The sequence below is a fragment of the Ascoidea rubescens genome, assembly GCF_001661345.1.
Source record: "Ascoidea rubescens DSM 1968 unplaced genomic scaffold ASCRUscaffold_4, whole genome shotgun sequence".
In the NCBI taxonomy this organism is placed as follows: Eukaryota; Fungi; Ascomycota; class Saccharomycetes; order Ascoideales; family Ascoideaceae; genus Ascoidea; species Ascoidea rubescens.
In genome coordinates, this window is record NW_017962916.1 from 846,676 (window position 1) to 861,405 (window position 14,730).

The 14,730-nt window shown below is 29.4% G+C and overlaps 6 protein-coding genes across 6 annotated transcripts; 3 read left to right on the forward strand and 3 right to left on the reverse strand.

The window, feature by feature from the left end:
• The first annotated feature begins 639 nt into the window (after window positions 1–639).
• Window positions 640–3,241, forward strand: CDH1 (Cdh1p). Its single transcript, XM_020191050.1, has 3 exons — window positions 640–831; window positions 1,063–1,479; window positions 1,675–3,241. The coding sequence occupies exons 1-3, from the start codon at window positions 644–646 to the stop codon at window positions 2,795–2,797; spliced, it is 1,728 nt and encodes a 575-aa protein (XP_020048331.1). The 5' UTR covers window positions 640–643; the 3' UTR covers window positions 2,798–3,241.
• A 260-nt stretch (window positions 3,242–3,501) lies between these two features.
• Window positions 3,502–4,968, forward strand: RPL25 (60S ribosomal protein uL23). The gene is made up of 2 exons (XM_020192985.1): window positions 3,502–3,606; window positions 4,367–4,968. The coding sequence occupies exons 1-2, from the start codon at window positions 3,594–3,596 to the stop codon at window positions 4,789–4,791; spliced, it is 438 nt and encodes a 145-aa protein (XP_020048332.1). The 5' UTR covers window positions 3,502–3,593; the 3' UTR covers window positions 4,792–4,968.
• Window positions 4,969–5,721: 753 nt separating this feature from the next.
• Window positions 5,722–8,502, reverse strand: ASCRUDRAFT_75250 (uncharacterized protein; the record flags this gene model as incomplete). The annotated part of the gene is made up of 1 exon (XM_020192986.1): window positions 5,722–8,502. A coding segment is annotated over exon 1 (2,264 nt), but the record flags the coding sequence as incomplete, so codon positions are not given.
• On the forward strand, window positions 8,498–12,657 carry ASCRUDRAFT_75251 (uncharacterized protein). Its single transcript, XM_020192987.1, has one exon. It carries the CDS (start codon window positions 8,776–8,778, stop codon window positions 12,475–12,477), a length of 3,702 nt encoding a protein of 1,233 aa, XP_020048334.1. The 5' UTR covers window positions 8,498–8,775; the 3' UTR covers window positions 12,478–12,657.
• A 740-nt stretch (window positions 12,658–13,397) lies between these two features.
• Window positions 13,398–13,961, reverse strand: ASCRUDRAFT_7472 (uncharacterized protein; the record flags this gene model as incomplete). The annotated part of the gene is made up of 1 exon (XM_020192795.1): window positions 13,398–13,961. One exon carries the CDS (start codon window positions 13,959–13,961, stop codon window positions 13,398–13,400), a length of 564 nt encoding a protein of 187 aa, XP_020048335.1.
• Window positions 13,577–14,649, reverse strand: ASCRUDRAFT_140174 (uncharacterized protein). The gene has a single exon (XM_020189161.1). It carries the CDS (start codon window positions 14,564–14,566, stop codon window positions 14,021–14,023), a length of 546 nt encoding a protein of 181 aa, XP_020048336.1. The 5' UTR covers window positions 14,567–14,649; the 3' UTR covers window positions 13,577–14,020.
• Between the last annotated feature and the right edge of the window lie 81 nt (window positions 14,650–14,730).

Genomic DNA, 14,730 nt, shown 5'->3' on the forward strand with positions numbered 1-14,730 from the left:
TTAGGAAAGACTAAAACTCTTCTTTCATATACTTCGCTTTATCCTGTCTCAATACTAAAAAAAACAGCTTCTTCATTATTTTCTACTCTTTCTTCAATATACAATAGCCTCTCATATACTCTACGATCCTCTTCACCTCTCGTTTCTTCTCTTATCTAAAATGGAAGTTCATAAAAGACTACTTGATGCAAGAAATTCCCCCAAGAGCATCTCATCCCCAACTCCATCCACAAAATCATCCTACTCTCATCTCAAGTCTCCTTCTTTGAAAAATCAAATCAATATATCTTCTACTCTACTCTCCTCCTCACCTTCACCCTCACCCTCGCCTTCCTCGTCTTCTTCCTCTTCACCTTCATCCTCGCCATCCTCTCCTACAAATTTAAAGTTGCGTTTTAATGCTAATCCAAATTCAATATTCAACTCTGTCTCAAAATCACCTCCTAAAACTCCCTCACAATTATCGCCAATTAACAATTATAAAATTACTGAAAATGTAAACAGCAATCGATCCAATCAAACTAACCATCACAATAAAAGCAATAAATCTGACAAATCTAATAAATCTATAGATACAAATCGTATAAATGATATTAATAATCTTAATACTATAAATGATTCTTCAATATCAAATACTAAGAAAATGATGTCTTCAAGATTTAATAATAAAAATAAAAATAAAAACAAACTTAAAAATAAAACTATATACAGCGATAGGTTAATCCCAAATAGAATAGGAATAGATTTGCAAGCTGCTTACTCGATAAATAACATTGATGATAATCTTCTAATATCTTCAATATCAAACACTTCAATTAATAACTCATTTTTGTCCAATAATAATAATAATAATAATAATAATAATAATAATAATAACAATAATAATAATAATAATAACAACAACAACAATAATAATAATAATAACAATAATAATCAGACTAATAACTTTGACTTCTCAATAATAAATGATAACAATAATAACAACACAAATCAAAATCAAAACCAAAACATAAATAATATACAAAATATCAACAACAGTTTATCCTCTCCATCTTCAATCAGTATACGAAACTCTGAAAATGATATGGACCTAAGAAGAGAAGAAGAAGCCAATATAACCTTCTCAACCGTATTAAAAGCTGAATTATTCGGTGATAATGTCCCTCAAGCAACTGCTCCAATTAAATCAACAAAAAAATTCTTCAAAAATCTTAAAAAGAGACCTTCTTCAACTGAATTATCCTCCTCTCTAAACATTTTCAATAATTCAAATAATAACATATCGAATAATAATAATATCAACAACAATGATAATCTATTACTAAACAATCCTATAAATAACTCAGTTATTAATAACAATTCTTTCATAAATAACTATAATAGCCTTAACAATGATAATAACAACATCATAGTAGTGCAAAGATCTCCTCCTCACTCCTCAAATTTAATCCACTCAAATTCATTTTCAAATAATTCAATGTCAATTTCAAATAACTACGATCTTAACAATTATGATATTAATAATAACATAAACAATTTTAATAATCATAGTCACAACCATAACCATAATCATAACAATTTTAATTCTTTTAACACAAATAACTCTTTCACTAATAACTCCTTTATTTCTTCAAATAATATTACTTCTTATAATTCAATTCGATCAAATCAAAGTAGATCAAATGGTAATTTATTCACTTATCAATCTTCTCCCTCAAAATTCAACCAAAAAAAGAATAATCTTTCTGAATTTTATTCTTTATCTCCAATTAGATCTGATACTCAAAGGTTATTATTATCTCCTCAAAAGAAACCACGATCAATCTCAAAGGTTCCTTATAGAGTTTTAGATGCACCTGAATTAGCTGATGATTTTTATCTCAATTTAGTCGATTGGGGTTCTCAAGATATTCTAGGTGTTGGTTTAGGTTCATGTGTTTATCTTTGGGACTCATCATCTGGTGCAGTTAATAAATTATGTGATTTAGGCGATAACAATAAAGTTACTAGTATTAGCTGGATCGGAGCTGGTTCTCATTTAGCTGTTGGATCTAATAATGGTTTGGTTGCAATCTGGGATGCTAAAAGTTGTAAATGTACAAGAACAATGACTGGCCATACATCAAGGGCTGCTGCATTGGCTTGGAACGAACACATTTTAACATCTGGCTCAAGAGATAGAACAATCTTACATAGAGACGTTAGAGTTCCTGAACACTATATTCAAAAAATTGAAGCCCATAAACAAGAAATTTGTGGGCTAAAATGGAATATCGAAGAAAATAAATTAGCATCTGGAGGAAATGATAATAGATTAATGGTTTGGGATGGAATCAATAATAGTGAAAAACCACTCTATAAAATAAGTGAACATAGAGCAGCTGTAAAAGCTATTTCTTGGTCACCACATCAAAGAGGAATATTAGCATCAGGAGGAGGAACTGCAGATAGAAGAATCAAAGTTTGGAATACACTAAATGGTAATAAAGTTAGTGATACTGATACTGGATCACAGGTTTGTAATTTAATGTGGTCAAAAAATTCTAATGAAATTGTTAGTACTCATGGATATGCAAAGCACCAAATCGTTATCTGGAAATATCCTACTATGCAACAAATTGCTTCATTGACTGGACATACGTATAGAGTATTATATTTGGCTATGAGTTCAGATGGACAAACAATAGTTACAGGGGCAGGAGATGAAACATTACGATTTTGGAATGTCTTTGATAAAAGCAAACATGAAAATGGACCATCATCTTTATTACTGGATGCACTTCTTCAATTGAGATAATGTTTTTATTTGAAGAAAATAAAATTATAAACAATAACTTTTATATTTTCATTTTAAATTTTTTTATTGCTTATTGGTTTCTTGTTTTCTTGTTTTTTTTATTTTTTTATGTTATTATTCTTTTATTGTCACAGGTATTTTTTATTTTCTTCTTTATTGTTCTTCATGTTTTTTTATCTCTAATTACTGTTTTTTCACCTTATTGTTTTACTCATTTAGATTATGTTTGTTCCTGTTTTTTTTATTTAAATGTTTACACTTGTTTGAAGCTTTGGTTTGAATTATTATGGGTTTAATTTATTTATTTACTTGTTAATTTATTGAGTTCTATTGAGTTTTCTGATTTATTATTTATATAATTGTTCAAAATTAAATTAATAGATAATTTGCATACTATAATGGGACTGTCGAGGCATCAATAAAACGTTCATAAATTGAATCGGCCAAATTGACTAAGATTTTACAAAGCTGACGATGGTTCTACTGCTTTTGCTTCTTGTGCTGCTTCTGATATTTAGCCATTTAAAGCCCTGATCATGTGCTAAATATAAGGGCTCTTATATTTTTGGTTTTTTTTGCGTTATAAACGTGCTCATAACCACACTTCTACGCGCGAACAGGGAAAAACGCCGCTTTCGGCCGCTTTTTGTCTACCTTTTCCACTTTGAATTCTTCAAATTTCAGCAAAATCTGCCTCACTACTAACGATACATTGAAGAGCTAGAGCAGATCAAGACAGTCTTGTAATATAATTCAATATAAGTTAATAACATAAATACATAATATATCATACCAAATGGCTCCAACTAGTATGTGACTAATCCGAATTTTAATCATTTCAGAATCTACATTGAATATCGGTTTGGCTACCATTATAATTCCTAGTATTATCATCTCAATAATTCCAACAGTTTTAATGAAAATTCTAGTTCTAATCACAAAAAAATAAAAATGATATTTAAAATTTCCATTTAAATTAGAGAAAATATTGAACCTGTTACAAAAGAAAGCAAAATATCTAAATATTTAAATTACATCAAAATCAAAGAACGTAAAAGTAATTGGAGTATTTGCAAAAATATAATCAAGCGAGTTATTATATTTCGATTTATAAATATTTTAAACTAATTGATATTTAATATATTGCACAGTTATTTTATTTGATTATTTTTTTTAAAAATTGGAAATTAGTTATTCTCAAAAATTATATGATTAAAGCACGGTTTTTAAATCAATTATAAGTTTTTAGAAAAAACCTAAAAGACTAGAAAATTGGATTGTGTAAAGAAATTTATTTTAATTATATCATTGAATTGTTTTTAATTTTTTTATTCACAAAATTAATACAGATAATTTCTTATAATCTCACAAAATATTGGGCTTCTTTTTCAATTGCAATTGTTTTATAATAAGGTTTTATTTTGCAATAATACTTTGCAATAAAAGATTTCAATAAAAATTATATCTAATCTAAACGTTCAATGTGCATTGATTCTAAAAGGCCAAACATTAAGTATTTAATAAAGATTTTCAATTTTTACTAACTATTTCTTTTTTTTTTTAATTTAGATAAATCTACTAAGGCTCTTAATGCCAAAAAAGCTGTTGCTAAAGGTGTAAACTCCAAAAAAATTTTAAAAGTTAGAACTTCAACCACTTTCCGTTTACCAAAAACATTAAAATTATCAAGAAATCCAAAACGTATTTCCAAGTCTGTTCCACATTACAATAGATTAGACTCTTATAAAATTATTGTTGCACCAATTGTCTCTGAAACTGCCATGAAAAAAATTGAAGATTCTAACACTTTAGTTTTTCAAGTTGATTTAAAAGCCAATAAAAATCAAATTAAAACTGCTGTAAAAGATTTATATGAAGTTGAAGCTTTAAAAATCAATACTTTAATTCGTCCAAATGGTACCAAAAAAGCTTATGTTAGATTAACTGCTGACTACGATGCTTTAGATATCGCTAATAAAATTGGTTACATTTAATTGATTAATCAACTTATTAACTTATTTCTAATTAGTCATTTTATTTTAAGCTCAATTTACTTTTAATCTTAATATACATATATACAATTAATTCAATTTATATATAGCTATATTAAAATTAATATTAAATACTATAAAAAAACAGGAAACTTAAAAAAACTTAAAATTCAAAAATAGCCTTCAAAAAAAACTTAAAATAAACTTCAAAACAACATCATTTTACATCTTATAACTCCTTAAGTCATTAAACAACTCAATAATTCAATTATTTATATTCTGATATTTTTTTTCTTTTAAGAAGTGAATAAAAATTTTTATTCGACGATTTTCCAATTTTTTTCTCTTTTTGTTTTCTGAAAAGCGACACAACTCTTTGAAAAATACTTTTATCGTTAAATAAGAGTAGGTCAATTGTGAATAATATAACCACCAATGAGAGTATTATCAAGGAACTATAAAATATGATGTAAAATCTGCAATATTCGCTAACGATATTGTATGCGAATGAATGTGGTAAATAAGTATTACCGTATAATTGAAAATTTTGATTTGAATAAATTTGCTCCGGTTTTTCATAGTAAAAGGTTATAAGATATTGAAATGTTTTCATTTTAAATAATTTAAACAAATCTGTTTTTCGAATTCGAATGATTTGAAATATTGGATATGCTAACATTATGGATAATATAATGAAACCTAAAAATCCCCAAAAGATTTCAATTAAATAAAATTTCATTTTAGTTTCATAAGCTTCAGTTTTTTTATTTTGAAAAAATGAGAATAGCAAAGTTGAAGTGAAAAGCATTCCAATAAAGATTATTGTTAAAATTATTATTAAAACAATTGATAATATTATTTCAAGCTTGGATAAAGTTTGAATTTTATTTAATAAATTAATAATGTAACCTATTATGAAATAAGCATTGAATAGAATTAACATTTTATAAAAAACGTTAAGTGAGTATTTTTCTTCGATCAAAGTTATATTAAAATTATCATCATTATCATTATTATCATCATAATCATCATAATCATCATTACCATTGTTTCCTTCTTTTACTTGCTGATTGTTATTATTATTGTTATGGAAATTATTTAAATTTTGTGGATTTGAATTTAGTTTTTCTAAATTTTTCAGTTCTTCTTTATAGGTAAATAAATAAATTTGAATGATAAATCTCAATAGGGATAAAGTAATAAGAACAAAGCCGTGAGTGATGATATAATTTTTTAAACCTGGATTGAAATTATTATTATTAAAATTGTAGATAAAATAAACAAAATTCATTTGACCGTATTGACACATTGAGAAAATTAGTTGAAAAGCGGAGATTAGGATAATGAGAATTTTAAAGCCGAGGATTAAATCTTTTTTAAGATCATACGAATTTTTTTTTTCTTGAAGTAATAGAGAAAAAAAAATTTGAATAGTTGAATTGAAAGAATTGTTATTTGAAGTTAAGAAATATAAGACGAATATAAATATTAAGTAAAATTCACCAAATATTAATAGAGAGAGATTTGAAATCAATGTCTTTCTTGGGAATTGAAGGAAGATGTCTAATAAGTTATCAAAACTAATGTAAAAGACATCATCAATTGCCGGGCCCATTTTGAGGGTGAAATCTTTCAAATTGTAACAGTAAATGAATTCGAATATGATAAAGGTGATGGTGATGGCGATGGATAAAATTGAGAAAAAGGAGAAAAGTTTTGAAAATTTAAAAGATTTAAAGGACTTGGAAGATTTAGAAGAGTTTTTCTTCTCTTGATTGTCATTTTTTGGGATTAAATTTTGGTTAGATGAGAAAATGCTCTTTGAGAAGAATTGGGAGGTGAGGTAATTTTTCATTGAGAAACTTTTTTGAACAGGATCTTTTGTGTTTATAAAGGTTGATAATTGTATGTTAATATTGGTATTGTTATTTGTATATTTATTTTGATTATTATTTTGATTAAAAGATTTAAAATGAAAGAAAGTGTTATAAGATTTTGTGGTGTAAGGTTTTAAACCTTTGTGAAAGTTTGAAATGGCTTTTATGACCATGATGATGTTTAGAGATAGTAAAAGGAAATAAAAAAGAAAGAAAACCTTGATAATGAAAAATTTGATTGGGTATTGGTGGACTGATCTGAGTTTGAAGATTAATAAGATTTGGTGAAAAGCAAAGAGAATATATATTAAATTGAAGAGAATGCCAAAGATGAAGGAGCCGATAAAGAATTCATAGGAAACAACAATATCTTGTAAAAACAAGTAGAGAGGGGATAAAAGAATTAGGAAAATTGTAAATTTACTTGATGGGGTTAGTTGGTACATGTCGACAAATAGAGATAAGAAGACCATTGAGGTGAAGCAACTTATAGTTATTGAAGCTCTATGAAATTGGAAAGTTTTTAATAAGGGGATCATTTTGAAGGGTATAGCGATTGAAAAAGAGGATTTTCGGGCTGGTAGGCTTTTAGCATAAAAGAAATAAAAGAATAGATGGACCAAGACGGTTAAAGCTGAAAAGGTTATTAGTAAATAGCTGAAGATTTTAAAGATTGAGTCATAGGTGTTCAAGTCATGGGAATTGATATTATCAGACCAAAGATTTAAGGTTGTAAATGAAGATGAAGAGGAGTTGTTAGGGTTGAGGGTAAAAGAGTTTGCAGTTTGAGAGTATAAGAAGGTAGTAAAAATCAAGAGTAAGATTAGGTAAATTAATAGAAAAAAAATCTGGATTACGTTTTTAGAATAGATTGATAAAAAGGTTAGGAATACTTGGTATAATTTTGAGAAAATAAGAATGATAGTAGGCAAAAAGATGTCTATTGGGATTGATATGTTTAAATTGGCTCCAGTGTAGGAATCAGGGTTTGAGGATTTAAGGAAATTTGTTGCAGTGTAGTAGGAGATGAATAGAGGGTTACCTGATTGAGTATTGTTGATTTGGATAGATTTGAGGTATTGAGAAGATAAGATTATGATTTGGACAAGCATATAGATTTGGAAAGGTAATGAGCAGATAACCGAGATGAGAGAATTCAAAAAAAATATGAGCAAGATGGTATCTTTTTTCAAATTTTTGAAGAAACCAGCTTTGGTATTTGTTTGTTTATTGTCAATGTCAATGTCAATGTCAATGTCATTGTCATTGTTATTATTATTGTCATTTTCGTTATCGTTATCGTTATCGTTATTATCAGTTATCAAGATGTCGCGATCGATTAAACTACAATCGTTATTAGCAGCGGCGCCATTGGCAATATTGAACAGGTTGTAATTGGAATCATCAATTGAGATGCACCTGTAGATGTCGCCATGCTGGGGAATAGGAGAGTGCAAAGTAGCATATTGGTTGTCTGAGACAAGAGCAATTGGCAAAGGAAAGTCATTATCAGAGTCCTTTGTAGCCAAATATTCGTCTAGGTCGTGGTTGAACCTGCTGCTGATTTGGATGGCAATATCGTCAGCATCGGTGGATACGTGTGAGGGCCTCGAAGAAGGAGCTGGAGCATTTGAAGCATCTGGAGAATCTGAGGAAGCTGGATAGTCTTGATCATGGTACTGAGAGAGATCAATTTCGCTGAAACCGAGACTGGCAAATCTCTGGTCGAGAAGCAAGAGGGCCTGGCTGGAGGGACGAGAGAAGGACATGGCAAAGGTGGAACAGAAGCAGCAGCAGCAGCAGCAGCAGCAGCAGCAACAGCAACAGCAACAGCATCATCATCATCACCATCATCTGGCAACAGCAGCATTGGAAGAAGAAACAACACCAACAACGCCCCCAGTCCAGTTCTAGAGCTTCTCCAGCGATTAAGCGCCGAGCTAAGCGCTGAACCTAAGCGCCGGAACTAGCTCCTTTGCAGATCACAGCTATTTATAGCTCTATAAATACTCTGCTTCCTCTGCTTCTTCTTTTTCTACTGCTGTTGCTGCTTCTTCCTCTTCTTCTTCTGCTTCTTCAGCCCAGTCCTTTGTGGAATGTCTTGAAACCCATGGAACTCTCTTTCCCACCCTCGCTCAATGCCCCTTCTGCTGTTGTTGTCGCTGCTTCCTCTGCGTCTCTTTCCAGAGTGAACATCACCAACACCTTCACTGCCATAGGCTTCTCTAAGTCTGAGAACATCGACAAGCCTCAGTTTTCCCTCAGAGCCTCTGTTTCTCTGTTTGCTGTGCCAGTCTATCCCTCTGTCAATCAGCTCACTGGCCACTTGGAGTCTATCTCCCACAACAGCTTTCCCAGCATCAGCTCCTCCTTTACCACTCCCTCCAACAGCCCCCTCAAAACACCCAATTCCTTTGCTTCTCATCATAATCCAGATTCTTCTGCTCATATCTTTTCCAGAAACTCTACCTGCGACTCCACCTACTCCCTTGGTACCCTCTATGAACGCCAGTACTCCTCCTCAATGGCTGATACTTTTGATTCCAACGACAACTACAACCCCCAGATCTTTGAAAGAAACTACTCCACTTCCACCGACAGAACCTTTGATTCAAACTCAACTAGATACTCTCTTACTGTTTCTCCATCTGCTTTTGTCTCCCATGAAAGCAAACCTTCCATAGATTCTGCTAAAACGCTAGAGACATCTTCTCTAACTCACCATTTTATAACCGATAAAATGTTGAAAGCTTGTAAAGAAATTTGGTCTTACTCTTCTCTTTATAAATGGTTCATCTCCATTTTATATCAATTCTATCATTCAAATTACAATACCTTGTCAAATGATAACAATAATAACAATAATAATAATAACAATAACAATAACAATAACAATAACAATAATAACAATAACACTAATAATGAAAACATCTCAATTAATTTAACTATAAAACAATTCAAATTGATAATCAAACTTCTAATTAACAACAAATACCCAAATAAACAAATTGACTTTATTTTCCTCTCAATTCTATCCACTTTTTTAAATAACAATATCTGTAACTACTCACCCACCTCAAATGATATCATATCCTTTTCTTTACCACCTTTAAACTCAATTACCACCTCCAACTCAAACCACCCTACAGACTTGGATTTCGATCTAGACTTTTTCAATTCTCCCACTTTTCTCAACTCTTTAAATTCTCTCTCACAAAAAATATCCGGCGTAATAACACAACTAACCACATGTTATTCAAGTAACTGTAACCACCTTAATTCTCAACAATTTACCCCGAATTGCTACTCACCTCTCTGTGTTCACTCCCCGGATTTCTTGCCAATTAGTCTCAATAACTTTACAAACTGCGAAACTAAAAAATGGGAAGAATTTTGGCTAATCCCTCAAATTAATCCAAACATTATAAACACTCACCAAAACCTAATCTTTGAATTATTTAAAACTCAAGCAAGATTTGTTCAAAGTTTGCAATCCCTCATGGATATAGGCGAATCCTTTAAGAATGACTTTCTCTTCTCCAATAATTACCAACTTGCAAATAATAATAACAACAATAAAAACAACAGCAGCAACAACAAAATTCAAAAATTAGTTTACCCAATCGATAATAAAGTCTTCTATAAATCCTGTTTCGGCTCTTTTCAACTGATTCTTTCTCACCACAAAACTGAATTGCTAAACCCTCTAATCCATTTAATGAACAAAGATCGCCCATTTATAAAAGACTACAACCTGTTATTCCAACTTTTCTCAATTTGGTCCGAAATCTCTGTCCCAATTTACAACAAATGGTCCGAAATAAACTCTCTCTACTCCCTAATCTTTAAAATTAGTGAATCTTTAAAAGAAGACGAAAACCTATTTGATCTAGATCTACTAAAAAATTTTAATAAATGGAAAGAACCTTACATCAACTCAAAACAAAACTTGTCCCTAATCTTAAACTTCCCCCTAGATTTCATGATCAAATCTTCTCTTGTATTAAGAGACTTGAAAAAATTTCATCCTGAAAATTCAGAGTTTTATAAAGACCTAATAAACTGTAATAAAATGCTACAAAAATTCATAACTGCTGTCCAGAAATATAAATCCCACCACGAGACTAATTTAATCTCAAGTAGATTAATTCACTCAAATTTTGAATTCGATGACAGCATAAAATTTCCATTAAATGCTGATCTAGAGATCATTAAACTTGTATCAAAAAATATTAAAAAAAATAAATTCAACCTAATCCTCTTATTTGACAACTGCCTACTTATAACTACTTTTATCAAATCAAATTTTAAATTCTTACTAGCCGATAATCCAATTCCAATTGAGTATTTGAAATTCGAAAAATATATAGAACAAAATAACGACGAACAAAAAACTCTAGCTGAATTAGTCTTTGAAATTAAAAAATATAAAATCAAAAATATAGCTAAAAATACTGAACACATTTTTTCAATTAAAAATTTCGACAACACTCTAAGTAAAACTCTTAAAAATATTATATCTAACAATATCATTCTTAAAAGAGAAAAGGAAAAATTTAGAATTAATATATTACATGACAATATCTTGAATGACAACAAGTTTATAAACAATATTAATAATTATAAAAACTATTTCACTACTAGTAATAAAAATGATGATAATGCATTTTTCAAATATTCAATGGATTTGATAAATTTTGAAATTAATGAAAAACAATTTAATGAAATAAGAGATAATCCTATTAGAGGAGACATTCACTGCTACCTAAAATTATTCTATAAAGATGTTGAATACAAATTAATTGGAACATCTAGCGGAATTTATGTAAGGAGCAATAGAATCTTTGATAATTGGGTCTTGGTATTTCCAAAGATCATTAAAGTTAAAAAAATTGTAATTGAAAAGAAATACAACATTTTATTAATCCTATCAAATAATAGTTTAATTTATTGTTCCATCTCATGTTTTGTTGATAATTACTCAAGAGCTAGGCTTAAAAAAGACATAAATTATCACGGATTTAGTCAAAATAATCCAAATCAAAAAATTAAAAATCAAAAACTTTATTTCAGTCGTTCTAATAATTCCAAATCTCACTGTAATCTTTCTAATTTAACTGGATTTGTTAAATTGGCAGATAATGTGGAGAATTTTTTCGTTGAATATGCAGATACAAACTTCAAATTATTTTATATATCAAGTTTAATTACAGAAATTACAAAGGATTCAATGGTGAAGTTTTTAACAGCCAAAATCAATGATATTAAAAAGGAATCAAGGCTAGAAAAAGAACTAAAAGAAATTGATCGTTATTTAATACCAGGGGAATGTAAAGAGCTACTTAATGTAAAGCAAAAATTAATATTATGTTTGGAAGATTCATTTAGAAAATTCAATTATTTTGATAAGACTACAGTTGAAAATATTCCAAATAATAGTTTTTACCAAAAGAAACACAAACCTATGAAGATATTAACATTACGAAATAAAAGGATCATGTTGGTTTATGAGACAATGGGAGTGATAACAAACATGGAGGGATCAATAGTCCATGATGTGATAAAGTTTTCATTTAATTGCTCAAACGCAGCAATTTATTCGAAATACTTGTTTGTGTTGAATGATGGCAATACGTTTTTGGAGATTTATGATATCGATGTGATTGGTGGGCTTGAACAGATATTCTTTGGGGAAAACATTCAACTAATCGACTCGTCAGACGAAGTGTTAATAAGCGTGAATTGTCCCTGCGACAAGCCCGAGGGCTATGGAGACATGCTTTTGATTCAGTTCTTGCCCAAGCGGTTTTAGGATTTTATGGTGGATGGTTTGCAAAGGTTTATATAATTTTATATTTTGCGTTTTGTGTTTTGTGTTTTGTGTTCTATATTTTGCGTTCTGTGTTTTGTATTTTGTATTTTGCATTTTGTATTTTGTATTTGTATTTTGTATTTTGCATTTTGTATTTGTATTTGTATTTGTATTTGTACCAAATCCAGATTTAGTTTCTGTTACTTGTTTGTGCGCGTTTTGTTTGAATTTCAGCGGAAACTACACCAAACTCAAACCAAACAGATTCCACAAAAACAAAACTATTTGTTCAAACAATTTTCAAACAGCTTTTGCTAATTAGGTCGCGTGTTATTCCACTAACACATGACTTTGTTAGGTAATACACTTTGTCTCAGTTCAACAGGTTTCAGCCCAAATCGTGCTTTAGCCACAAGTACTAATTGCCCCAAATCGAGTATCTATTTGACAATATAAAAGAGGCAGAAGACAAGAATAATTATAAGAAAAAAGGAATCAAGGAATAAGTTTTAATTTCTTGTTGAATTCCTACTCTTTATATATTGATATTTCTATTAAACTTGGGGCGGTCTGTTTCAAGAACTGAAACACTATTTGTGGCAAGTCCCTTTTGAATTGGTTCTTTCTTTGATTACCTAATAAAATCATGTGCCATAAGAATCGCACACAAACACAATCCAAACAATTTTGCTTTAAAATGTGCTCAAACCAAACCGAAACAAAATATTTAAGACTTCTCACAAAATATAGTCTGTCTTTGATTAACCTACAACCATTGGTGTCAACATTATATCAGATTAGTTTGTTCCGATACAATACTGAGATAAATGAGCGGTTTCTTTTCAAACACAGTTCGAAACATACATATACCTGCATTGTGCTTTGACATGCATCCAACTTTTATATTATTTACTTATCACTTATAAACCTTTTCTATGGTCGATAAACTCTTTTAAAAGTAATAAGCTTCTGGTTCTCTCAATTTCTGCTTGATTAGTAATTTCAATCAATCTTAAGCATTTTTGTTTTTTAACATATTTTAATCTGAATGCTTTTGTTTTATCTCTGGGAATTGAGCGTAATATCCACTCACAAACTACTCCGAACCAATTCAAGCATTTGTGAATATGACTATTCAACAATGTTCTAATGAAATTGATATCTAATCCTTTAATTTTAAATAAATTAAATGCTTTGCTCCTTTGCACTACAACCGTTTTTTCCATTCCACCAAAAAGACATTGAAAATAGATTGTTAAAAATTTTAATATGGATTTTCTGTGAAAATCGGGTTTTTCCATTTCAAGTTTTGTAAAATCTAAAGATGTATTTTTTGACTCAAAAATAGATTTAATTTCAACATAATGCTTTAAATTATTAATATTTTTATTAAAAGGTTTAATAAAAGTGCAGTCAACCCTTGATTTAATTAAAAAGGAAATATTATCTTGACAGCTCTTCCAAGGTTTATCATCAGCTGCCATGTCAAACTTTACAAGTGAATTAAATTGCTTATTATTATTGAAACTTCCTAAATCTCTTCCTATAATTTCACTCTTTTGCTTAATTGTTGCTTTTTTTTGACTTCTTTGTTATTGTTTAATGTCTCTGTGGTTAAAAGTTTTTCAAGAACATAGCCACAAATTGAATTTTTTGATAACATAGTGTTTGTGCTATCCTTATTATGTTTATAAATATTAACAATTTTCTGATCATAACAACAAAAATCTTGAGACAAATAGATTGATCCATCAAAATAACAAAGGTTAAATTCACAACCCTTTTGAGAAGAAATAATTGTAGCTAACGATGCTAGGCAGTTTTTGGTAGATATAAAATTGATATCATTTTCAAGGGTTTTTGTTACTTTTTCATATTTTTTTAATTTTTCTAAAAATAAATCATATCTGCAAGAAAAATTGTTAAATTTAGACAATGAAAAGTTTTTATAATCAGTACATAAATTAATATTTTCAGAATAATCTGTGTCTAATTGAGAATCATAATAAACTAATGAGCTAAAATCATTTTTCTCAATTTCATTTTTATCAGTTGAATAGTAAAATATTTCCTTTGGATTGCCTCTCATTCGAAAGGGTTCAATTCTGAATTTTGTGGTTATATCTATTGGTAATGTTAAATTTTGGACATGGCTTTCGAGGTTTTCAAGTCCAAATTTTGGTTTTAAATTGTAATTCTTGCAATCTTCCATTTAAAGCTTTTGTGCGTTTATGTTGGTTTAAACAAGCATAA

Bases quoted from the DNA above. Each gene is read 5' to 3' on its own strand.
- ASCRUDRAFT_75251 (XM_020192987.1), top strand. From the start codon at position 8,776: ATGGAACTCTCTTTCCCACCCTCGCTCAATGCCCCTTCTGCTGTTGTT.
- CDH1 (XM_020191050.1), top strand. From the start codon at position 644: ATGATGTCTTCAAGATTTAATAATAAAAATAAAAATAAAAACAAACTT. The intron at 832-1,062 runs GTCCAATAATAA...ATCTTCAATCAG, and splicing joins TCAATTAATAACTCATTTTT to TATACGAAACTCTGAAAATG. The intron at 1,480-1,674 runs GTCAATTTCAAA...ATCAAATCAAAG, and splicing joins TCATTTTCAAATAATTCAAT to TAGATCAAATGGTAATTTAT.
- ASCRUDRAFT_140174 (XM_020189161.1), bottom strand. From the start codon at position 14,566: ATGAGAGGCAATCCAAAGGAAATATTTTACTATTCAACTGATAAAAAT.